Source organism: Paramormyrops kingsleyae, chromosome 8 (genome assembly GCF_048594095.1).
Source record: "Paramormyrops kingsleyae isolate MSU_618 chromosome 8, PKINGS_0.4, whole genome shotgun sequence".
NCBI lineage: Eukaryota > Metazoa > Chordata > Actinopteri > Osteoglossiformes > Mormyridae > Paramormyrops > Paramormyrops kingsleyae.
Genome location: NC_132804.1, coordinates 25895298 through 25922164, shown reverse-complemented (window position 1 = coordinate 25922164; position 26867 = coordinate 25895298). Strand labels below are relative to the sequence as shown.

The window sequence follows — 26867 nt, the reverse complement described above, 5'->3', positions numbered from 1 at the left end:
CACACATGACAGGTCAGGCAACGACGAGAATAAGGACAGTCAGCAGGGATGGACTTGACCGTATCAGTGAAATCCGGGTCACGGGCCACCTATTTGGGAACCCTGGCCTAGCAGAAAGCAGGTTTCAGTCCAGGACAGTGATAGTCACATGCTTTGTGGAGAACAGCGACCAGCATGGGGCCGATTTCCATGCAGAAAGAATGCTGCCAGTTTGTGGGTGAGTAACATGGCCAGTGTCCCGGTGTTGAGCACCACCTCACCTTGTATCCTTAGCATTTCGCCTTTCAGAAGATGGGACTCCTCTCGGATTTTTGTGACTTTCATAATCCACATGGCCAGGGCCTGAGACCGATCCTCTCTCCCAGGCGATGCTGCCCCAAGGGGCGAGGGGGCCGGTGGGCATGGCTGCTGGGGAGGGTTTTGATGAAAAGTGATGCTCTGGGATGGAAAAAGAGGATGACATGCGATTACACACTGTTTTTCTATCTCATCATATGGTCAACACATGTGATCCTAACCAATCAGAATACTTTACTGACATTTTAAAAGCAGATGTTGAATATATTCTCTAGGCATAATATTTGTTAGATATTTAGCAGATGCTTTTATTCAAAGCAAAATATAACTGAAAGCTGGGACAAACAGTTCTCAAACTGTTAAGGACCAGCATTGAAAGTACTCTAGTGACTAATGGATCTGAACCAGTGATTTTCTGGTTATAGGCACAGGAACCCAACTGATTGATCATACACTGAAAGTTCCCCTCAAAGTCCAACCTACTCATTGGGGAATGGAAACACATGACAGGCAGGAAAACTAACCACTACACAAGGACTGAGTAATCCTTTAGTAACTAGCAGGAGATTGAATATGCCTTAAAACTTTCCCTTATAAGATTAAATTTTGAACACCATTACCAATGGAACAGGTCAGGTCAGGTCAAGTTCGGAAGCATGCACTGATACAGCGCTTTACCGCACCCACCACATGGTGAAACTCCTCGGGACCCAGGCCGGCAATCCCCAAGGCAGAAACACGGTCCAGTCTCAACCTCCTGAAATGGCCATCCATCTGCCACAGCCAGCCACTTGGGACCTCAGCAATGAGGATCCTGTGAGCCGGATCACCCTCAGGGAAGCGCACCACATGACCATAGTGCCGTAACTGATGCTCCCTCACAATGCAGGTAATGTGCCTCATTCGGGACTCCTCTAGCAACCGCTCATTTGGCACAAAGTCAAACCAGCGGTACCCAAGGATTCTCTGAAGTGACACATTACCGAAGGAGTGCAGTATTCATCTCACGTCACTGGATAGCGTCCATATCTCACAGCCATACAGCAAGACAGGGAGCACCAGGACTATAAAGACTTGGACCTTTGTCCTCTTGCAAAGATATTGGGAGCGCCACACACCCCTTTCCAGCGACCTCAAGAAGTCATTAAATGCCTGGATCTTAATCTTTATCCAGGACACCAACAATCCCAGACACTCAGACTCCTCGCTCAGTCTCTGTAGACCCCCGGTCAGAGCCTCCATTGACTCCGCTAAGATCACCGCATCATCGGCAAAGTCAAGATCAGTAAATCTTTCTTCACCAACAGACGCCCCACAGCTGCTGGACCCCACAACCCTGCCCAGCACCCAGTCCATACAAGCATGGAACAGAGTAGGAGCAAGAACACACCCCTGGCGAACCACAGAATCAACTGGGAAGAAAGCAAAGGTTCTCCCTCCACTCTGCACAGCACTCACAGTACCAGTGTACAGGCCGGCCATGATGTCCAGCAACTTCGGGGGGATCCTGCAAAGTCTCAGGATGTCCCACAGGGCAACTCGATCAACTGAGTCGAACGTTTAACGAAAATCGACAAAGGCTGCAAAGAGTCTCTGCCAATATTTGCGCTTATACTCGATGAGAACTCTCAGTGCAAGGATACAGTCGATGGTAGACATCTTAGGTGTAAAACCGGACTGCTTCGGTTGCTGACAGTCAAGCAAGTAATTATGGATCCTGTTAAGGATGACCCTAGCAAGGACCTTACCAGGCACTGAAAGCAGTGTTATCCCCCTGTAGTTGCCACAATCCAGGAATCAGCCTTCCCTTTCCAGATAGGGACCACAAGTCCAGTTTTCCAGTCAGATGGGATGATGCCTGACTCCCAAATGGGAGCAAAGATTGCCTGCAATGCCAGGAGGACAGCCTTACCACCAGTCTGGAGAGGTTCACCCCGGATACCACAGATCACTGCGGTCTTCCCTAATCCCAGCTGATTCACCACCCGTGCAATCTCAGTGAGATTGGGCGGTTCACAGTTGATTGGAGGATTAGCTTCAAGAACCGTGGACCCAGAGATGTCCAGCATCCTAGCTGGGGGGTCAGTTTTAACCCTCTGGGGTCAACGGCATCGTTGGCAATGCCGTGTATCTTTCTTGTGTATTTCAGTTTATAACTCGCTGAAATCTTATTGTAGAAACATGAAAAAAACGCTGACTAAATCCGTAATCTGTTTTCTTTTCAAAACGTCCAGAAGTATTAATTTTTAAAAAAAAATTAGGTGAAATAGGCAAAAAATAAACCATGTCACCTTTCTTTGTTTTACCTGCATCGGGGGCTTGTAGTATCGCTCTCACGCTATTCACGTTCTAAATAGCTGCATTAGCGCGTATTCAAATTGCATTCGCATAGTAATTTGATGAACAACGCAGCGGTGAAACGCGATCCAGATACATCCCCATCAGCACCATAAAAGGAGGGGGGGTGTGGCCAGGTATGAATGGCTCATGCATACACATGAGAGCTCCTACATATTCAATGGGAGGAGACCAGAAATAGTAACGAGTTACCTTTGGTGATCAGATATCTGGGATCAAAACAAACTTCCACCATTGCTTACTTTGTACTTTTATAAAGCTTCTGCAAGTGTTACAAACTGCATTCTGCAATGTCTATACTTCGATGTCAAATTACAAACATCACATAAATCTGACATTTTTACAAAGTACGCTAAGATTAAGATGAGTTTAATCCCAAAACAAATACAGAGGTACCTCGGAACTCAAACTTAATCCATTCAGAACTCGGGTTCGAATCCTAAAAAGTTCGAGTTCTGATCAAATTTTCCCCATAAGAAATAATGGAAAACCAATTAACTGGTTCCCGGCCCCAAATAATTACACCTAAATATGTTTTTTTTAGCATTTAAACACAAAATAAACAGGATACTAAACACATCTAAGCACATTTATCAAAACAGTCATTTTGTAAAATAAGAAAATAAATGTATCCAAACAATGTGTAAAGTTAAAAAAAACAATGTGTCCTGCCCCGATCATCCGCTCCTTCCGTGTGCCACACCCCCTCGTTAAACAACTGCTCAAAGTAGCCGGCCTAGCAGGTCACAACTGCAGTGTCATCCATAAGGACCGTTTCATCACCTGCCCTGACTGCAAGTCTCCAAGGAACAGATTCAGATGTGTGTAATGCTTCCTCTGTAAGCAGGACATAGGTCACTAGACCAGTGATGGCGTGTCACCTGCTCACGGATTTGTCTAACAAACGACTCCTTATCTGCCCTCAGAGCCCTCACAGCCGTCCTTCTCAGTTTCCGGTACAGACTGGAGTTGCCACCCAATCATGTACTGTGACTCCTCTCAATAATATCCAGGGTGCCCTGCGAGATGAAACACCTCCTTCTGGAAACACTGGCAACACCAACACAACTCTCTGCAACCTTCAGGATCTTATCAAAGAAGGTCTACCACATCACATTAGAGTCAGCAGTCACACAAAGTAACACAAAACTGTGTGCAAACTCATCAGAAACAGCCTGATCTTGGAGTCTGGCTAAGTCCAGTCTCATACTCCTAGTAGGTGGTAGCCTACTGGATCTAAGCTGAATCTTCAGAGTAGCAACAACAAGTCTGTGGTCAGAATTCACAAACTGGGCACTTCTGTAGACCCTGCAGTTCTACAGGAGCCTCCAGCATGTGCCTACGAGGATGTGATCGATCTCCTTCGCCGCACTATCAGTATTGGAGTACCAAGTCCAACAATGTGGTTCAGGGTGTTGGAACCAGGATTCAGTGACCCACAGCCCCTGACCTTTTGCCAAGACAAGGAACAAGACCACTTTCACCCCAGCCTCCAGACCCATGGGGACAGACACAATCCTCATAGCCAGCCCTGTCAGTGCCAGTGGTCTCACTGAAGTCACCCATGATCAGAGGAGTGTCACCTCGTGGGCACCCTTCAACCACCAAGCGAAGTTGCGAGTAAAATGTCTCTCTCAACGAGAGATCACTCACTGCAGACGGAGCATACACTGGACAACAGACAAGACACCCAAGGAGTGCCTTAGCCTGAGTCTCATAATATGCTCGTTAAAAAGAGTGACATCAGACACCATTGGAAGCAGCCGATCCACTAAAGCAACAGCTACTCCTTGAGTATGGCAGCCATCAGACAGATGCAGCAGGTGATGCCTCAGCACCACACCAACCCCTATCCCCAACAGACCTGACCCTATTGGCTCTCCGACGGTTTCGACTTGTCCAGGAAAGGGGCTCCCGAAGGCTTTCCCCCTTCCCCTTCATGGTGCGTGCAGCCTTCCTGTGGGCAGCTGCAGCAGAGCTACTCCCATAGAGAGCAGAAGAGTATCATGCTTGTTTAAATCGAGCAGTTGTGAGTTGTTTTACGGTGGTTGGAGTGCCAATCCCGTGACCAACCCCCAAAGAAATTGTTTCCCTGCAAGTTGGAGGACCGTCATACCCAGGACATGGAACCAATGGAACAGACACTATTAAATAAGAACATAAGAAATTCACAAACGAGAGGAGGCCATTTGGCCCATCAAGCTCGTTTGGGGAGAACTTAACTAATAACTCAGCTCATCTGGAGGGAGAAGTTAACTAATAGCTCACAAATGGTTCCAACTGACACCTATCAAGAGGAGAAGGTTGCATTGTTCAAGCAGTGCAGGGTTCCTCAAATCCAATCCTGGAGGGCCAGAATCCAACACAGTTTGGAGATTCCCCTGTTCAAACACACCTAATATACCTGGCAATTAGCTGACTAAGCTGTGTTTGAGCAGGGAAATCTGCAAACTGTGTTGGATTCTAGCCCTTGAGGAAGGGAATTAGGGAATTCTGACCAAGTGGATGAAATGATCAAATGTATGATTCCCAACATGCCAGTGGAGCCGGTAATCATCCCATGGCGGGTAGCCTGATCTTTCAATAAACTACAACACGTGTGAGCTGAAGTGGGTTTGTAAGCAGTGGCATCAGTTCTGGTCTATCAGGAGAATATATCTCAGCTTAAGAATTTGATAGAAAAAAATAAATATTAGCATTCCAATGTTATGACGTACTATATGTCGCTAATCCTTCATAATATCATCCACATCCATCTGTTCACTGGATTTCTAGCACTTTATTGCTACTCTGTGGGGTTGGGAAAAAATTAAGGCCCTGTAAATGCCTCCCCGAGGATGACCAGTCAGAAGATGGTTTCACGATACGTGATTCTCGCTGAGTTAGCATGGAAGTTGCATGTTTACAAAGTTACAGTGCAACTCATTCATCTGCCAGCACAAGAAACGTTTTGAGCAAAAAACACATCCCAAGAGCTCCGACTGCTTGCACAGCAGAATGGCGCAGCGTTCATTCACAGGGATTCCTGCAGATCTCAGGTATAAGCAACCATAAGTGAATAGCATTACAGCTAAGCAGCAAGTGGCATTTTGAAAGGAGTGTTTCTTGGCTCAACTTGCAGACCTAGGCATCGCATAATGGTAAGGTTTTCATTCAACTTTTAAAAGTAAAAATACGGCTTTATAAAGCCATGTGTCTTGCTGAAAATATTCAAAATTGTCTTGTTACTTTCGAGAAGAAAGTTCAAAAACTACAGACAACATTAAAAATACTTGTGTTTTATGTCTCATCGTGACTCTGTTGTAAAGAAAAGCCCCTACTAATTTCAGTTCTCAAAATGACAGGATTGGCGTGACCAGAGGATTATCAGTCTGGAAAGTTACTACACCATCTGAACATTTTTTTTCTGTTGTGGTTTGCTACCGTGTCTCACTACAAAAACTGTCAGTCCACAAAATCTGTGTCCTGATAGCCAAAACAATTAACCGCTACCTGAGAAATCCAGCAAGACATCGTTCTTAGGTGTGTCAGCTTTGAAAAAAAAAAAAAATTGGTGGAATTTCCCTTTGAATATTCAGCCGCATCTGTCTGACCAAACCATTGCACATAATCCTTAATCTTATCTACATCGTTATCTTTAAAGCATTTCACACTTTTTTTTTTTTCAGTCAATGAGCAGGTCTGACATGTACATTAGGTGAATTCTGGTATTGCTGTTTCGTCATTTACGGACTAGTGTTTTCAGCTGAAAACCGCTACAACGGACGTATTCCTTTATGCAGTATGAATCTGCGATGCCCTGCTGACTGTGAAAAGCCCACAAAGAACATAGGCTGAAGGTCTTTTTTTAATTAAATATTTGCTCTACATCTATATGATATGTTACCTCAAAATATCTGCACAATGGATGTAATATAGTAGCTAAACCGCACACCCTCACAGCTGCCTGACTGAGACTCAGTGGAACAGTTTTGATGGGAGATGCCTGCAGGGATATGTTGAAGAATAGAAGGACTTTGCTAGTACCATCTGAGACAAAAGATCTCTCTCCTTTCTCAAGATGTTCTGGACCGTCTTCACCAGCAACAGGGGTTGGGACTGGAACTCACTCTGAAAAAACAGACATCTGTCAGCTTGGCTCAAGAGTCTCTATCCAAGTGCATGTCCTTTGTGGTGTGGAGATGATGCAATCTTATTGTGGGAAAGCTATTCTATCTTTCATTTTGGTATAATAATGCAATGCTTTAAGAAGTACAACAGCACTTATCACTGTGCGCTTAACTTGAAAGATTAATTCGTCAGGTAAAAATTTTCCATTTTGATATCATGTGACGGTTTCACACCCAGCTGGCCAAAACTAAAATTTCCCATTTCTCATTTGAAACAAGACCCTGAGATGATGATCTGAAAGTATTTTGAAAATACTCTTCCCCGCAAGGCTAGAAAAGTTTGTGACATTAACGGCCCTTCTGCGATGGATACCATCTTGGCGCCGATGTGCTGTAGCCTGAGTCGCTCCACCACGTTGGCATTCTGCTGAGCGATGCCCTGCAGGAAGGAGATGATCTGCTCAAGGAGCTGCAGAGCCTGTGCCTCCTGACTGGGGTCATCCACGTTGAACTCCTCCCTGGCAAGTCCAAGATGTCAAAAGAGCAGGGATTGGAGGAGGTAAGAAAGGAACATCTCCATGACAGCCTGCCTTTAGATTTGAGATTCTTTTTTATCGTCTCACTGTATAATCATACATGTGCACAAACTTAAGTACCATTTGCCACATGGCTACCATGACATGTTGTTGAAATGTTGGGGCATCATGCAACTTGGAATGAAGTCTGGATAAATATTAACATAAAACTATAATGTATGCTACTTAAAAGAAGCACTCTCTCTGGCTCTGATTTCATGTCAATCTCCACAGTGGTGACCTAATGGTTAGCGATGTACACTTACAATCGATAGATTGCTGGTTCAAGTCCCTGACCAGCAAAGTACCAGGGAGATACTCTGAGTGTGGTACTGCTCCTAGTGCTGAATTAGCTTCCCCCTGCTATTTCGCGAATATGACATATGGGTTAAATGCAGGGGATGCATTTCATCGTTGTGCACTGTATGCTATGGGGTGTCAACAATAACAACTAACCCCGCCTTTCCTTTCCAAGTTCTGAAATAGTGTGCCCTCAGAAGACGTTTGTCTTGCGGTCTAATGCGTTCAGAATTCGCATGGACAGTGTTGTGAACCCTGCACAGGTGTGGGTTTTAATGCTAATGTCTGGCACCATCTCCGCGGTCATACCAGGGCTGCTCCTCAATCCAGCTGGCCAGGTAATATCTGACCTCCATGGGGAACTCGGTGGGGTACAGTTCGCTGAGGGACTGGGGGGGCAGACTCTTCACTTTCTCCCACTGGGCCATGGCAGTCTGCAAGAGATAGGACACGGAGCGTTCGCTAAAATGATCTGTCAGGATCACATGATCACAAGCTTCCCAAAACACCAGCATCTGTTATTTAAGAAATAAAAAAAATATATACAACGTTGCTAAGAAACTGACAACCGGACGTTCTTGTTGGTCGATCACGATCATCAGTTGATGCAGTTAATATTCACGAGAGATGGAGTCTCCACTGTAAGCGGACTGCTGAGGCAGTTCTAGCGTTTTAGAAGATGCCGCGCTCGATGCGAACAGTGGAAAAGCATCACAGTCGGTCTCCTTGACTACCTCTCACCCAATTATGCACACATTGACAGAATTACAGTGACACCTCTGTGTGGTGTGCCAAGTGAAAAACCGTAACTGAGCATAAATGACAATGTTTTATCCTAGGATCACACATGCATGTCGTTTTGAGCATCAGAGAAGGATAAGGTGAAAACTGCCATATTAAATTGTTCGGCTTTTGTCTCGAAATCATAGCTAGTGAGGATCAGAGGGCAGGTCAGCCAGCAACTGGGGTTAAAGGCCTTGATCAAGGGCCCAAATGGTGAGAAAATTACTCTGCGAGTCGCTGGATTTGTACCCATAACCTTCTGGATGTGGGCACAGATTCCTACCATGCTGAGCTACATGCCATAAAATATCATTTTATTTATTTGTGATTAAAAACCAATGCAAAAGAAGATCCTTAATACAGAATGTTCTAAATAGCCTAGCCCAGTGGCAGTCCACTGTCCTTGACTTCTGCTTCTGCAGTGCTCCTTGCTACTTCCTGTTCTTTGCAGTATACTGTGCAAACAGTCTGGCTTCCTGTTTCACTTTGATTTTGCACAAAGATTGGTGGGGAGACACAAGGAGAGGGCAGAGTGAAGGGCACACGCTCAGACTGGCTCTGGGTGACTGAATGAGTGTTTCTTCCAAAGGAATCAGAAGCAATCTAACCAGATGCCACAGAGAAATGTGAAATTACTGAATCGAACCTCCATTTTTTAACTTTTCTATTATAGCACAACTGTTTGACAAGAACAGCAAGCTTAAGTTGCTCTTCATTTATTTTTAATTTCCTTGCTGAAGAAATATCCCAGAGAGGCACCAGAGCAATAAGTGTGAAGGGTTTCACCATTAAGAACAACCCGTCTCAAAGCATTTATTTGGATTCATGAGTCATTCTTGTACCTTCCTGTAAAATGCACGTTTACATGCAGTTGAAACAGCATGGGTGGTGAGTGCCAAGCCTGAACATATTTTTGGCTGGGCAGGAAATAATTTGGAAAGAGCTCCTTCGGTGATTCACCTAAGAAGGAATCTCTCGGCAGGTTCTATCAGATTTATGAAAAATGTGCGTCCACAAACAGATACGACCGCTGCGTGGGTGCTGTAGCCATAGGTTCTTAGTGAATGATGGGCAGAGGTCATCACAGTGGACAAAGGCTATCGTTGGAGGAGAACTGAAGCCACATACTGAAGCCAAGCTGACAAACAATGCAAAAAAGTAGGACAGGGAGATAAAGATTGTAAAGGAGGAGGAACGGGCAGGATGGCATGTATTTACAAGTCTCCTTACCAGACTGGTTCGGTTTGTTTGTCAGTGAGTGTGGCGGGAGTATTTTAAAACTGCCTCACTGCTTTTTTTGGAAAAGAAATTGGAAAACAACCAAAATAAATCTGTGTACAACATTTAGTATGATGCAAAGTCCATACAAATTTTCCATAGTGCATAATGCGTAAGTCAAGCTCCATGAATCAATAATGCAAAGACTTTGTCATCGATAACTGTGTAGCAATCTGCATGCTGGTTAGCAAATTAAAGTGGATTACTGCTGAACGCATGATACTGCTACATGATACATACAAGGACCCCTCATTTTCATGGAAGAACAGAAGAATCTGTGAAAGAAGCAGAAGAGGCGTAACAGCTGAAGGACAGAAGGCTCGGGGATGAGCAGAAGATCTGCAGATCAGGACACCTTCCACAAGATGTCTGAGAAGGAATTGTCACTGAGGTTATCAAGCAGGACATGGTGCGTTTGGGGAGGGGGTATCATACTGCAGTTTGATAGACTGCAGTGTTGTAGCTGTGTATTTGTATTTGTGTGAATTTATCATGGGAGGGTACTTCCAAATGCTGTGTCCTCGAAACTGCTCCGAGATGGATGGTGTCTTATGTGCTCCGGGCAAAAGAAAAACTCCAAAAGGAAGCAACTGATATTTCACCACTCAGACACATTCAAAAGAAATACCTCACCCAATATGGAACTGGTTATATTGGTTTATTACCTCTGATGTGCCCAGGAAGTGCTCAAATGCCAAACTTTTCATGATGCAAGATCAATTTCCACAGTTACCTCAAGTGTAAATGTTGTTGCTACACTCTGTAACATGACCTGGTTAATTTCAAGCACTTGATTGACTAGTTCCAAGTTAATTGCTAGACCTTAGTTTCGTGAATGCCTATATTTGACACTGTCTTCCCTTCAGCCATCAGCTCTTCATCACTGTCTCCATCCACTCCCTCATGCTGAACTTGCCCTTGTTGTCAGGCACTGGAGATGCAAATCCTTCTAGAGGATCGACTAAGTCTTCAGCCAGCTTCTGGTGCCTGATGTCCCCTTGCTTACTATGTCTGTCACATGACTAGAGACAAAAGTGAAAATCTGGGGATGCTGGTGAAGACTGACTTCAGTGTACAAAACCCAAGTTTCTCCACACAGGAGACTCAATGTGCTTTTTAGCCTTTTACAGAATTTATACTCTCCTGCTGGAGGAAATGGTCTGGTGTGGCTGGTTCATTTATTAGCTGAAACAGACCATACATTGTTTCTTTCCATTTTTTTATGAATGACTGAGTGCTGTAAAGAAAACATTACTAATATTAATAATATTACTGAAATACTAGGGGGACCAAATTCATGACTTTTCACAGGATCGCCGCCATCTGAGTATTATCCTAGGAAGCAGAAGCTTCATGTGCCAGAAAGAGCCAGAAAAATCCATTTGAATAATTCAAAAGCAACGTCTCTTACCAGAAATCATGACCCAGTTATTGAAGATAATCCAAAGACTTTGTAGTGAGCAGTTTAATGTAGGAACTATTTTGTTCACACACCAATTGTATCACTGCTCATAAGATACAATACGAGCACGAGCACTGTGGAGATACCTTCTGTGCAGTGACAGGATTGGTGTATGGAGTATAGTAAATGGAAATACCTGGGTCCTGATTTCTGGTAAGAGACAATGCTTTTGAATTTTTCAATTGTATTTTTCTTGCGCTTTAATCACCACCGAAAGAATGCCATTCGCCCTCGTTATTTTCGAGAGAAGCTTGACATTTCTACAGCCAATCACTCCAAAACTAGGCAACTAACAGCAGAACAACCTAGATGGATAGACAGCACTAAAGCCCGTCTAAAACATATTTTTTCAGTTTTGGGGTGAACTGCCCCTTTAAAAAGGATTCTGGAGACAGGCAAACGGGACAATACACTGAATACACTGAAACTCGAAATTCCACCCTCTGGCAAAGCATGCTGCCTCAAAATATTATAAATGCTACCATCCTGTTTCATTATCCCCTTCATGTAGGTCTTATACAGGGAAACATATATTCCTTAATTTTATGTCAAAATTCCTCAAATTTGTCTGACATTGCAAACGTGTCTTTTTAGACGTTTCTAGGTTTCCACTTATCCTGTTAGCGAATTGTATGAATGTCGTACGCTAATGTCATTAATTTATGATTTTCTGGTCTGGCCAAATGTATGGCCTGAAGGGAGCCCTATAACAGCAGTCTTGCATACTGATATCTGAGGCAGCTGAGAAACATGCCCCTAGGTGCAGAGCAGCATGTAGAAGGCAGTTTCCTGCCGAGGTTTGATCGATCTACGGAAGTCAAATCCTCAAATTCCAAAACTTTATTGATTTGTTTTTTTCCTTTTGCTTTCAGTATAACTTCCATATGTAATATGGAAATGTCGCTGTAGTTAGCAGACAATTCCATCTGAAATTTTTACAGACCTATCGATTGACAGCTGGTGGTAAAGCTACTGTTTCTTACACATTGTTTCCGACAATATTTGCCACAGACATGCCAGGACTGCTTTGGTAACTGCATTTAGGGTTTCTTGGAATGGAAAGAATTTCTTATGTCTATTACATGACCCAACATATGATGTGCATCATTAGGTATCTGTCCAAACATCTTTAAATGCCTAATTGCATTATATAGTATTTTTCCATGTTAGCATGCTGTGCTAGCTGTGACTTTAAACGTACTAATGGCATATGTGAAATATGCAACTTTGGATGAAGTTATTCAGTAAGATGAATTATTGTGCTGTGATAGGTTAGTGCCCCATCCTGGATTATTCCCTGCCTTGCGCTTGTAGCTTCTGGTATGGGCTCTAGGCACCTATGATTCTGCATAGGACAAGCATGTATGGATGGATGGATGGATAGATGTATGGATGGGAATTATGGGGCTTCAACACTTTGCAAATTAGAATTTGCAAGTTGAGGAACCATCTTGTGTTTGAAACATTATTCTGGAGAAATGCATGTGAAATTAAAGGCATAAAGTGTGGATCCTGAAAACAAGCCGTACAAAAATATGTTTGTATACTGAGTATGTAAGAGCGTGTATAAGTCGTTTGGCACACAGGGCTATCATTAGGAATATGTCCTCTTCGGCAATAGTTAAAAACAAAGTGGACTGGTCTTAGAAATATAAACAATGAACACAAAATTTGAATAATGAGAAAAATTAAGATGAATAAATGATAACACTTCCTATCAACATCCTATCCAGGGTGTCCCTCTGCCCTGTGCCCTCTGCCCTCTGCCCTATGCTGTCTGTGATTGGCTTTGGCCCCCTTTGACCTTGGGCAGGGTAAGTGGCTGGAAGAAGGATGGTTGGATGGATTGGTGGATGGATGGATGGATTCCCAGTATCAAAGCCATACATCTATGATTCTGTCTTATCCTCACTTTTGTTCCAGCTGACCATTTTTACATTTTTTGGATTGGATTATAAGCTTCAAATTCAGCAAGTTTAAATCACCAGATTTAAAAAAATTTAAGATAAATGACACATATGAATAAAAACCCCCTTATGCACTACTGTACTGTAAATGTTAAAATTGAAAATGCTGTGATATTTACAAAATATACTTTTCTGAATAATTTCATAACCAGACAGCAGAGTTGTTTTTCCCTGCAAAATACAGTGATGCATCTATTAAACCCTGATTAGGTGACACCTATTGCTGTATTACCAGCTTTTTAAACGTCTGTCCTAAGACAACAGGTCAACAAGTTTAAGTCTTCCTTGAACTGTATGAAAGTTGGAATAAAATTTCACAAAGATATTAGAACAACTGTGATGTCAGAAGCCAAGGCAAACCTTTTCCACATGAAAACAGCTGTATAAGTTGGAGCGGTACTTCACGGCTATAATTTACAATTTTATTGAGCTAGAAAGTTTCAAAATTGAACTGCTGTACAATTGACACTAAATTCATTAAATGCAAAGGTCCCGCCCTTCATCTCTGAAGTTAAAATTTTCATTCAAAAAACGACTGATATGATGTTTAAATGAAGAAAAACAAGCCCACTTCGAAAAATACAAAACTTTAAAGTAATGATTGAAGTTCAGCTGGCGTCCCATCCAGGATGTCCACCTACCTTGTGCCCTCTGCAGGTTCCAGGCTCAGAGAGTCTGACCAGGACAAGCACTTCAAAGCGGTGCAACAGAGCGAGATGTTACCATCATCTTTATGCAAGAAACTTGCCAAACTTGTTGTCACATGAGCATTTAAACATGGTGATACCTTCTCCTATTTGGGTTATAACTTTCACATTCCCATTTTACATGTTGGGCACACAAGTAACTACAGTGGGGCAAAAAACGTATTTAGTCAGCCACCAATTGTGCAAGTTCTCCCACTTAAAAAGATGAGAGAGGCCTGTAATTTTCATCATAGGTATGCATGTAGGAAAGGGCCAAAATACCAGCAACAGTGTGCGAAAACCTTGTGAAGACTTACAGAAAACGTCAATGTGATTTTTCTGGATTTTTTTTTTTCTTCTCATTTTGTCTCTCATAGTTGAAGTATACCTATGATGAAAATTACAGGCCTCTCTCATCTTTTTAAGTGGGAGAACAATTGGTGGCTGACTAAATACTTTTTTGCCCCACTGTATTTGTAAGATGGCATATGCAGACTTGCCACATTGTCCATTATGGCAATTACCTTACTGAATGTCCCATGTGTCCCTGAAAGTAACTGCTCCTTGTTATGACATTGTGCAATCAGGAATTTTTCCTGCAACCTTTTCACATTCAAGCAAGTTTCTTGTCTTACAACAAGTGCTAGACAATGGTCCCGGGCTGCCAGACATATAACATAAAAATACACTTCATGCATAACATAAGCAGCTATGTAAACACACCAAACACACTCAAAACTTTACTCTTTTTAAGTCTGATTGACATTCAGCACACAAGGTTCGCAAAAATTATTCACACATTTTATTTCTATTCTATTCATTGATTTGTCTCAATTGTATATCTGATGCCACCACCTGCAACAAAACAAATTTGTTGTACTTGGCAAATCAAAGGATTCAGATTCTAAGTCTTCAGTAAGCTTTTGGGAGTCATTTCTGGATTGTGTTATTCAGACATTCCTCATATGTAATCTACCAGGTCTTTCCTTGGCTGAATCACTCCCTATTGTATATAAGTGATAAATAATTGTGAATAAACAATCTATTATGGTTGGGGTGATGGCTGACACACAGTACAATGTTAAGCCGACATTGTGCCCCCCTCCCCCATCCACACAGATAATTCCAGTGTCTCTGTGATAAAATCCATCCATCCATCCATTATCTATATCGCTTTATCCATCTTGGTCACGGGGAAGCATCTTCGGGCGGGGTACACCCTGGGCAGGTCGCCAGCCCACCACAGGGCCAACACATACAAACAGCCACACACACTCACATTCACACCTATGGGCAGTTGACCTAATCTGCACGTCTTTGGACTGTGGGAGGAAACTGGATCACCTGGAGGAAACCCAAGCAGGCATGGGGAGAACATGCCAACTCCACACCGAAAGGCACCCTGGGTGATCTGGGGATCAAACTGCGATAAAATAAAATTATAAAATATTTTATGTCTGCCTGGTTTGCACCTGCTTCAGTAAATCATGGAGGGGGGGGGGTCCTTATTTGGGAATTTGCATTGTTATTAAGCCCTTTTCACCATTTCTCACCCTGCACATTTAACTGAGGATATTTTGTGTTTAGGAAAAATAAAGTCAATGAATTATTAACATTGTAACGACTAGAGGAAGCTCTTGCTGGATTATTATCACAGCCTGACTGTAATAATCCTAATTATCCACATTGCATATGTGAGGCGCTATCTTAGGCTATAATGCTAATTATCCACATTGCATATGTGAGACGCTAGCTTAGGCTATAACGCTAATTATCCACATTGCATATGGGAGGCACTAGCTTAGGCTATAATGCTAATTATCCACATTGCATATGGGAGGCACTATCTAAGGCTATAACCCGAATTATCCACATTGCATATGGGAGCCACTAGCTTAGGTTAACTACCTGACTGCGAATTTCAAATAATTAATTGTTTTTTTCTTACTTTATAATTGCCATAAAGTGCAAATACAGTGTTATTATAAATAAAAGAATGAAGTTGTTCCTGATCACACCTTTATTTAGAAAAACAGAACAACAGCACACATAGGCTAAAACTCAGGATTTCCATTTTATATTCAAGTTCAATTCAAACACTATCACTATATATCACTATGACTAGTAAGCACAGCCATGAGTCTCAAATCTCGTACTTCAGTACTTAAACCTGATATTCTGGGGGCATAAGTGTACCAAGTACGGAATGTGAGACTCACGGCAGGCTGTAGGCCTACAGAGGAAAAGTAAGAAATGACCGGATGAGTAGGGGAGAGGGAAATGGGAGAATAAGTGCAATTCTGTGAAAAATAGAAACAGTAATTTATATAAAAATCTATAGCAGAATGCCAATGTCATCATCCATTTCAAAGTTTCACTGTAGACATCATTGTATGCCATTTACTCAGATACCTCCCAACCCTACAAACCAGTCTTCAAATATCTTCTCCTTCTGAGGGGTTTGGGGATTATTATCATGGTTGCATTGTATCACGGCTTTCACAACTTTTGTTGTGCCTTGATCCCTGTGCAAATTTTACCCTTGTACATCATGTTAATGTATCTTTACAATCATGTAATTGTTCACAACTCCAAAAATAATCCAGTTCATGCCCTATTACAACACTATTTGCCAAACTACTTGTATTTCTGTTTGCAGTAAATTCATCGTTACAGTGACACACAATAGAAAAAACAAAAGCTGAAACTCATTTCCATTAGGAGTAATCTGAGACCTTGGTTTCAGGCACTCTTCTGTTCCCAGAAAAGGTTCCTCTATTTTTGGACTTAATCTTCCTATAAATCATCCATTTGCCACCATTCTACACTCATCTCAAGAGTCCATCTTTACAGTCATCTCACAAAGCTTTACAGTCTTTGTAGACCACCTCATTCAATGCATTTCACCTCTCACACCTCCTTTACAAACGTCTACATTCTTGTGTAACTTTTGTACCAATTAAGAACCTGAAATTCTCACCAACACCGTGAATATTCACCATCCATTAACCACACTCTAACTGGACAGCGAGACCGGACCAAGAAACAGACAGGAACTTGCAAGGCTGAAAACAAGGTGTTGGCCATCATAATGCGACACCTCACTCTCACATTCATCACTTTCTGCAGATTTCTGTTGGAGTGATTCAGCCCTCTACAGCCAATGTGGCCACAAGCAACTGAAACATCATCATCTCCTTTGACAAGCTAAATGAAATGGGGAAAGCCAAAAGGAAATCCTGCATAACTTTTCACCCAAATCATTTCACGAAACCCTGGAATCCTGCTGCGCGTGAAGCGTCACATAGTGTCAGTTGCACAAGAATGGTCATGCTGTCTTATTCTGCCATAAATGGCATTGCAGCTATACCCAGCAGATCCTGATTCAAAAAATCATTAAGTCCGATAAGGCATAAATGGCGTGTGAATGTCAAGTATCTCATTGTCTGAAGTCAAGAAATCTGCAGTTTTGTCTTAAGTTAAAAATATCCAATTACCAATAAAAATATTCAGTGCCACTTTACTTGAGGGGGCACAAGTCACATAGAAATTCAGTTACTACTCAAGTACAAATCATGAATAAATATAGTAACTGCATGAAATACATGAAACATTATGATTGATTAATGATGAACAAACATGGGGTCAATACATAACTAACACTTAGCTTCTGGTTAATTAATATATTAAGTAAGAGTGTACTACTGCATTATTTGTGCTCCCTTAAGATGTAAAAATGTTACCAAATATTTTTATACAAAGGAGATCAAACAAATAAATCAAAACACTACTAATAATACCCCTGTTATTACTATTAGGAATATAAATATTGAGATAAAGATTAAGATTAAAATGGACTATTGATCCTGGGTGAAATTCTGTAATGAATAAATGCACCATTTAAGGCAGCAATTGTAAACCAATGGGTCACGACCCAAACTTGGACTCGGCATGTTCTGAAAGGGTCAGAACAAAGAGTTGGAAATGTAAGCATTTTAAAACCAGCAAACTCCTATGCTGATCCACGAGCAGATTTCCCTGCTCCAATCCTAGAATTAACCTATATAAACAGGTCTTCAATCTGCAACTGCTTAGCGCAAAACTAATGAACATTCAACCAATCCAAGAAGCCAAACCGCAGATGCTTAATTTAAAATGCACTGGCACATCCAATCAGATTTGTGCGAAAGGCATTGATTGTCGTAAATTGCACAAGTGCACTGTGCGTTGATAATAGCGTTAATTTGAACCGCAAGAGGGTCGCAACTGAGCTGGCATGGTAAAAATTGGGTTGTGGTGCAAAAAAGGTCGAGAACCACTGACTTAAGGCATAAATAGTAAAGGCGGTATTAATTATTGGAGCAAAAGGCAGCATAGTGAAATTTAATATTTAGAGATGAAAAAAAAATTACATGTAGTGGAAAAACAGGCTAAGTTTTCTTTGATCGTGATCCACTACCTGGTGGTAGAAGGTGCAAAAGTCTGACGCGTAAATGATGAGGATACGACACCAAGTTCTGTTCCTGATGGGTAGATTTATTCTTATGATATTTTAAGCCACAATATACTTTGATCTAGTTTGGCCGAAATGCAGACACCATCACACACGGCAAATACGGTCAATGACTGTTTCGCGTTGCACCTTCACACCTGGGCCACGTCATCTTAGCTGCTTTTGTAACCATCGCCTCCCTATAGGTGGGAATACACTCAGGCAATAATAAAAATCATTACATCTCATTACAATTATTACAATAATAAATATATATATTATATAATAAATAAATACAAATGAATATAAACATTAAATAAATAAATATCAACAATATTTATAAATAATTCCAATATAAATACAAACTAAATTATGTTTAATAAACAAATGAAAGAATGGCTCCTACATTACATGTAAAATAATTTTTAAAACTGCTGCATGTTATAGTGTGGGATTTGAAAAAGAGCATTATCCATCCATCCATCCATCTATCCATCCAACATCTATCTTTTGACTATCATGAATAGATCCTTTTCTCCGCAGCATCTGATTATGTCAGACAAGCCACAGAAAGAAATGTTATAAGGACAAGGTTGTTGGAAATATTTATGATTTGTCAACAGCCCCAAAATCCCAGTACCTAAAAAAACTGCTGTATTCAGAATGAGGCACTATGACTCAAACTAGTTTTTTAGCTTTAGTTGTGGGTCTAATTTCATTCATACATCTTCTAATGCTCATCTTGGTTTGGGTCGTGGGCGACCTGGAGACTATCCTTGACAACACAGGGCACAGGGCAGGAATACACCTTGGACAGGGCGCCAGTCCAACCCAAAGCACAAGCGCAGCATATGAGCACTTTAGAGACAGTCTATTCATGTACACATGTAGGAGGAATGCCCAAAACCCAGGAGAAAACCATATATCACAGCCAAATTCCACACCCACTGAGTGGGGCTGCATTTGAACCCCCAACCCTGGAGGTGTGAAGTAACAGTGCAAGTTACTTTGTTACATTGTAATTTGCCAATTCATGATGTTTTGTCGTGTTTAAAATTAAAATATACCCTTTTGCACTGAGTACGACCCAAATTAGAGGATTCAAATCATGAACAAATACATGCAGTCACTACTTGAGATAAAAGATGGGTCACTTATTGATTGTTCTTTCAAAGGTTTACAGAATTAACAGATTTAGTAACAAATACAGTAACTGCTTGAGATAAAACATGCATCATGATTCAATAATGATGAATTAACATGAGATCAGTATGCAACAGACTTGGTTTGTGGGTAAATGCCAACATCGGACTCTATGTTTTGCTCTCACCTTTACGTGACTCACAGGAGGACAATATGGGATATGAGAAGCAATACATTTAATATAGTTGCTACCTATACAATGACAATAAAAACATTCTGTTATAACATTATTATTTAGCGTATGCCCATTTCTATTGCTTTATCCAGTAAAAGCTGCTAAACACCTGGAGCCTCTCCCGGCACAGCCTCAGCCATGAGGCAGCGGAGCACCAATCCGTTGGAGGGCCGTATGTATCAACGGGCGATATGCTGGTGTCAGTTCAGAGACGCGCCGAATTGCATGTCTCTGAACTGCAGGAGGAAGTTCGCACAACACTGGGAGAACATGCGAACTCCACACACACGTGATTCAAACACCCAAGTCGGGAAGTGTGTGGCAACCACGCTGCCTGCTGAGCCATCCTGTTCAATGCCGAAAAGGGGACATTTTACTAAAAAAAACGCTTATTACTGAAACTGTTACTAATGCATTATGTACAGTTTAGTATAGCCGTTGACTGCCACCCGTCAACTTACGATGAGTTACACTACATCCTGCCCTCTAATGCCCCTGGAAGTATTACATTTTATGCTGGGAAACTGTCACAAAATCTTCAACAATATATTAGTTTCTGTTGTCTAAATTACAAGTTTAAATTCTTGTGCCTTGCACGTTTTACATTCTAGCATAAACTATATTTTCTTTTGTTTTATTCTGTAATGTTAGAAAAAAAGTTTGCCAGATATGCAAGGAGTTTTATTATACCACCTAACCTAATAAAACATGCTAGATAACATCATACGTACGAAGTGTTTGTCTGAACATCTAAAATGTGTTTCTCATACACATTATCAGAAAAATAAACCTGCAATGATAAAAGTCCGATAACTATTCAACATTGCGTCTCCAGAGGAACGTTAAATTCTCTTGAGACATTCCGGACATTCCTTGTACAAATATTGAGCATTTGCGGAAAAGTGCCGACAAGCTGATGACTGACGTATGTGAGATATGTCATTCGGTTTCGCCTGAGAGAAAACAAAACGGACTTGGGAATACGCGGCACTGTAAACATGTGAAACACCTTTAGGTCCAGCCCAACAGAGTTAAGTTTTATCATACGCCTAATCATATAAAATATTGCTTAAATATTATTTAAAAATATTATTACAAGTCAGCGTTTAAAAAATCGTCACCGTGCCTTGTTTCTCTAACGTTTGCACGATGGTAACGTTAAAGTGACTTCACTGACAGATCAGCAAACGGTCTCGCGCTACGGAACTTCAAGCAACGTTTTAAAAAGCCAGGAACGGTACGCAAGCAGAATCAAGAAGTGAATGCTGATCTTGAACCTCCCAACAAAGCAGTTTTCTGTCAGCGTGAACGTAAAATGTAACACTTCACCATTTCCATTTTCACGAAGCTTGAATGTAAAAAAAAAAAATGCCGTCGTTTACTCTTTTTCGGATCGCTTTACGCGTTCAGCGTCTTCTTACAGTGGGCCTCCATGAGCAAGAAAAAAACGATAACCCATTCGGTCATAACTATCATTTTCAATACCTGTGATATTAGTTATGTAAAGACAAGGCTTACCGTCTTTGAGATTGAAGACTGGTTTAATCCTACGGCCACCACATTTGCTATGTTTCAAGGCGATCTTCGGTCTTTAAGCCGCCGATTCTTCGCGACTTACGTCTCCCGTAAAATTTTACAGGATATGATCGCCGAAATATTGTTGGTTCAGTGTTCGATGTACACCGTATTTGAACAACTATAACATCATAAAAACAAAGCTTGCATTCATGTATGGTTTAATCTAAATAAATAGAATATAGCAAATGAAAGTAACTACTCTAGGTCTCGCCCCTCTGACTCGATCGCGTTACCAAGAAGTGAAAATGCATTTATCATCTAGTTCTCCCCCTCCCTCTCCCTTTGAAAAAAAAAACATTTCCTGTGTTTCATTTTGATTGCTTTTCATAACAATAGTATTTGTCAACAGCTTAGAATAATTTTTTAAGTATATGTTGTTAAATTAGTTGCTTTTGAGCTTTCCCACTCTTTTGAAAATTGCTTATTAAATTATTAAAACTTTGACACAATAGCACAACGAACTATACATACGTATTTCATATATTTTAGTAAGTACATTGGAAAAACACGTGGGACGTCACAGATTGTGCGGATTTTGAAAGTTCGAGTCTTATTTCTTTATTTTCAGATGGCTTAGAAACAAAACCTCACATATTTTGCGTACTCGCAATATTGGATATAAACAAAGTATCCACTATTGGCTCCCTCTGTCTGCAACTAATAAAAGCACGAACATGTCTGTAACTATTAACGTTGTTGACTGTTTCGATACTGGATGTCCAGGAAGTAAAATCAGAGTGAAATTATTCTTTCTTACGGTACTTGACAACCCCCAACCGTCGATATAAAAAAAAACAACAACAACAAATAAACGAACCACCCACAGTTTCAACCGAAGAACACAGATAATGTATGACGAATTGAAAACTATTATTTCAAAGACAACACAGGCTCCTCTGAAGTCAAGTGTATTAAGCATTAACCATATGATTAACCTACTGTATCTAGCTAACCAGTCTGCTTTAGTCATGGTCATACTTGTTCAAAACAGAGAAAATACCCCCAGAAAATAAAATGCCAATCGTAATTCAGATAGGATATGTTTTAAATCTACCGTTAAAGATCTCCGTTAAGGATACGCACAGACACACATATATAACCAATATATAACTGTCAGTCTTTTTTTCTTTCTTTTATTTGGGGGGGGGGGTGGTGGTGGTCAACCATCAATAAATTCAACAATCCTTTTTAAGCTCAGTTTTATACTGATTATATGTTGCAATTCTAAAATAGTGAAGCCGTGTATTTTTCCTTCTAACGTTGATTTTTTTTTCTGCGTGCAATGTGCCATGTGTTTGTATATGGATATACGAAGCGCTTTGGGGCAACTATGTTGCTAAGGGCGCTTTATAAAAAATTAATTGAACTGAGTAAAAAGGAAATCGCATCCAAAACATATTTGGACAGAATAACAATTCAAATATTGGATTGGAATCGAAAACATTCTTTGTACCCGAAATCAGTTACAGTCTTGTTCTATAATGTTAGATGTTTATAAATTGTTTAATGTGGGACAAACCGCATGGGTCTCACTGTGCAACCTTTTAACTTCACGGGGTCATGGGAGACTAGCATATAGGTACCAGTTGTGTATTAGTACCAGCACCCCCTGCTGGAAAATACTATAATGCACAGTTAACAAAAGTATTCAAAATTGTTCTATGATATAAGTATAGCTATTCTTCTGTTAATAGTAGTATTGGAAGAGGCTTTCAGATAGTTACATGTTCTAATCGAAAATTAAAATTATCTAAAATCAATAAAACAAGACCCCCAATAAAATAATATATGCATGATGGCCATAACACACATTAAAGCCTTGAATTTGCTTGACAAGTGCACCCAGTTTACGCTTTTAGTTTTTAAGTTTTCTTAAGTTTTTCTTTTTAGAGTAAAAGTAAATTTAATAGAATTGCAACTTTTGTAAAGTGAGGCTACAATACATTAATAGTTATGAACACAGCTAGCGTCGTCTGGACTGTAAGCTAATTTTCAAGGACATGCATTACAATTAATAGATGGTTATTTGTATATAACAAGAGTTCATGCATAAATAATCCAGTCAGTTTCACTTTATAACAAGCCCATGTGAAAAATTAACAGGTGCAAGAAACATTTAATTGTTACTGCTGTTAACGTAGGTGAAACTATTTTTCAAATGAAGAACATACAAACAAAAATACAAAAACTGCATTCTGTTTTTCTATTATTAAGTTCTAGATAAGAATCAGCTCCTGTTTTATGTCAAAATAATCATTGTACAGTTGCTATTGCCAATCTATAGGTAATATGTACGTGTACAGTTCAATGTGTGTTGACTGTGCCTAAATAGTAACTGGAAATGGTTGTTTTTTATTTCAGACACATGAGGGTGCTATATGGTATGTACTTGCATTCAATATAAATCATGGGCTGGCACATTAGAAGTAGTGTTGTGACCCCCCCCCCCCCCCCCCCACACACACACACAAATATACTCATAGAATATATTCAGAATGCTTACATTTTACTAATGCATTCAAATAACATTTTCTGCCCTCTGATTTCATATAAGAGAAGTCATTAAGGTGCCTGAAACATGCAGTAGGTTTTCTGGAAGGTGAATTTTTGTAAAGGGGAGGTTTTATTTTGTTAATGCTCTTAAAATATCACCTTGGCTTTCTGTATGTCGTGTAAGAGACACTGATCAAATCCTTAACAAAGTATAGTATTTCAAATTTTCAAAAATTAGTGTAAAGACATTGGAATGATTCATTAGGCAACTTTGGGACAGCTTATTTTAAGGTGCAACTAGCCCAAAATTAAACGTTTATTACATCAGATTAGTTCATGTTTATGTTTAGGGACTAGATACTAATGCTTGACTAGGATATATAAAAGTATTGAAAGTTGATTTCATTAGAAAATAATAAATAATCATTAGGAATGCGCAGTCTTTAAAGTATTATTCCAGCTGGGCGGAAAAAAAAAACCTTTTCTATATTGTCTTCAAGCCATCAGTTTAGCAACAGCAATGCGTCGCTGTCCGGCAAGCTCCGATTGGTCGAACCTTGAATGATGCTGCCTTCACTAGACCGTGCTCCTTTCTGGAAAAGAGAAATTCGGCGCTAGCGCACGAGAAACACTAAAACACTTTCAAAAGACAAACTAGGCGAAAACACTGATGATAGTTTCCAAACCGAGTGCGGTCCTTAATATTTGAGGAAGGAACATCTAACAGTGCATATGCCGTACGCTGGAAACATATTTTACAGGTTCTAGCATCCAGAATTAATCATATTACCCTGCTTCAACGCTTAGACTCACCAGTTCTTATACAGGTTTTATTGATTAGCTCTGCTGTAAAAATGCCTGCTGGAAACAACGATCCCGAGAGCATTTTAAGCTACCAGGTAAAGTGCACATTATCTTTTAATTCTTATGATATTCACATGATATGTAGCCGGCTTCCTCATCCTAGCCTACCCTATATAACGACTACTAGTGAGACGTTTCTCAAGCGTTATCGTATCTGTATCTGAAATAATCGTTTAAATAAACTGACTTGCAACTACTGAACTTGCTTTTGCAGCAGAGAATTTCATGATCCTATTATCATTATGCGATGGTGGAAACTGAACATGCAGCTACGTATCTTGCTATTCACCTGCCACACACCGGCCTCGGGGGCTAGTGCTGTTTTGGCAGCCTTTATTTTATGTGTTTCCTATATTCAGTCTGTAGTGCAGCACAGTCGCTTAAACCGGTTCCCATTTGGCCGTTTTTGATAGCGAGACGGTGCACGTGCGCTTGGCCGGTTTCGCAGATTCTATCTGCTCATGATTACATGTTTCGGACGCCGTGCGCGCGGGATTTGTTTGTTTGGTTCTGTGTGTTTATGTGAAGCGCCGGCACGTGCAGCAGAAGAACAAACGACATTCAATGGCTCTGTGAGCTAACAATGGTTTATTAGACATTAAACGTCTGATGCATTTACCCGCTTCTTTATATACCAGCATATAAGATATATTAGTAAATGTTTTCTGGCATCCTTGTGTATTCTGGTTGATCGAATGAAGGGACAAAAACACACAAGTTAGTGTTTGGAATCTTTGAAACGGACGTAATTAAATATTAGTACAGTACATCCGGCATGTTGCAGATGTAGGCATGGCTTCAGTCAGTGTCAGTTTGCTGTAATGAGCTCTGCGGGGCTAACGGAAAATATTTAGTAACTATTAAATCAGCTTGTGTGAATGAATTGAATTTGTCAATCTTGATGTGTTACACCTTATACGTCTTTGTGAGGGATTTGCGGTTTATTGGCGATGTTGTCAGTGACCTTGGAATGTCATCCTTCGCCTTGCCCGTTATATTGAATTTTGGTGACGGCATTCAGATTGAACTGTAGCCTATACGTTAAGGTTTACAAACGTAAAATCTGCGCGGGGTCGGGAAGACCAACAACAAATCTCATATACGGACATTAATGCTTCTGCCTTCGATTTGTGAACGATTGGCTTTGTGGTCAGGTGACGGACACGGTGGTCAGAATAGGCATTTTGAGAAACAAAATGAAAAAGGTGACCTAATCGTACGTGATGTATTTGAAACATAACCGGCGAAAATAAAGGAAAATAAAAATATATACTTAGCAAGATCAACGGTTGCACACCGTCAATGCATATTAGAATAGTTAGGAACTAGTCGTTTATAAACAAGCAATTATGTCGCATGCGTAATACTCGAAATAATACAGAATTAATCTGAAACCGTGGCAGTCTTTTTTAGTTAGTTCTCTTCTTTTTAATAACACCTACCACAAGCCTGTGAAATGTGTTTGCTGTCTTACAAGTTTAAATAATTAATGGGATAAATAACTATTATTTGTCCAGAATAAAAATATTAAATCTTGGCAATATATTTAAATTGCCTGAGAAGTTTTTAGTTGCCTAAGCATTGTTACAGCTAAAATACTTAATCACCAGATGAAAGAGTGTTACTATCATTTGTATCTCGCGTTTTATTGTCGATTCCTACTACAGCTGCGATATATAAATGACGATCAAACGTTATCATAGGTGACTTGAAAGGTATTGCCTTGTTTTAGCGCATCCCTTGATCCGATGCTGAACTTTAAGTACTATCCATTTTCCATCCAATCACGGAAATAATAAAGGGAATGCAGGTGCCCTTCTGAAGTAAGTCATTGTAATGTCCAAAGAGTTTGCTTGCTTGTTTCAAAAACTGTTTGCCTGAAGGAAATACCATGCGGTTGCAGTTTTTCGTTGTTTTTATTGTACTCAACAACAACAACAAAAAAAACTGAATTAAATATATGCTAGCAGCATGGGAATATGCTGACATTATGATGAAAGCAGTGCTGGTTGTGTAAATTCTGGAGTTAATCTCCATTTGAAAGGCTTTTCAATGTGATCGCATGCATTTCTCCCTCTGTAGCTTTAGTTTACATGTAGAAGGGACAGTTTAATGTAGTACAGATTCTTTTTAAAACTGTGTTTTTCTTCACATCCTCCTTAATATTCGTGTTGGGCTTAAAATATAAATACAGTAAAATAAATCAAAAGATCACTATAATTAGTATAAACTATCTGCACTGCCTTA

General features: G+C 40.5%; 2 protein-coding genes across 4 annotated transcripts in view; one reads left to right on the top strand and one right to left on the bottom strand.

Moving 5' to 3' along the window:
* Window positions 1–21532, bottom strand: part of stat6 (signal transducer and activator of transcription 6, interleukin-4 induced) — a 33544-nt gene extending 12012 nt beyond the window's left edge. For both annotated transcript variants that reach the window (XM_023799742.2, XM_023799743.2), the window contains exons 1-5: window positions 21204–21532; window positions 7949–8073; window positions 7138–7282; window positions 6682–6765; window positions 261–438 (exon numbers count right to left, since the gene is read on the bottom strand). In XM_023799742.2, coding sequence (XP_023655510.1) covers window positions 261–438; window positions 6682–6765; window positions 7138–7282; window positions 7949–8067 — 526 coding nt within the window. In that variant the 5' untranslated portion in view covers window positions 8068–8073; window positions 21204–21532. The remainder of the gene's footprint in view (window positions 1–260; window positions 439–6681; window positions 6766–7137; window positions 7283–7948; window positions 8074–21203) is intronic.
* A 2778-nt stretch (window positions 21533–24310) lies between these two features.
* Window positions 24311–26867, top strand: part of slc4a8 (solute carrier family 4 member 8) — a 45527-nt gene continuing 42970 nt past the window's right edge. For both annotated transcript variants that reach the window (XM_023799589.2, XM_023799586.2), the window contains exon 1: window positions 24311–24655. In XM_023799589.2, the coding sequence (XP_023655357.1) occupies window positions 24611–24655 (45 nt within the window). In that variant the 5' untranslated portion in view covers window positions 24311–24610. The remainder of the gene's footprint in view (window positions 24656–26867) is intronic.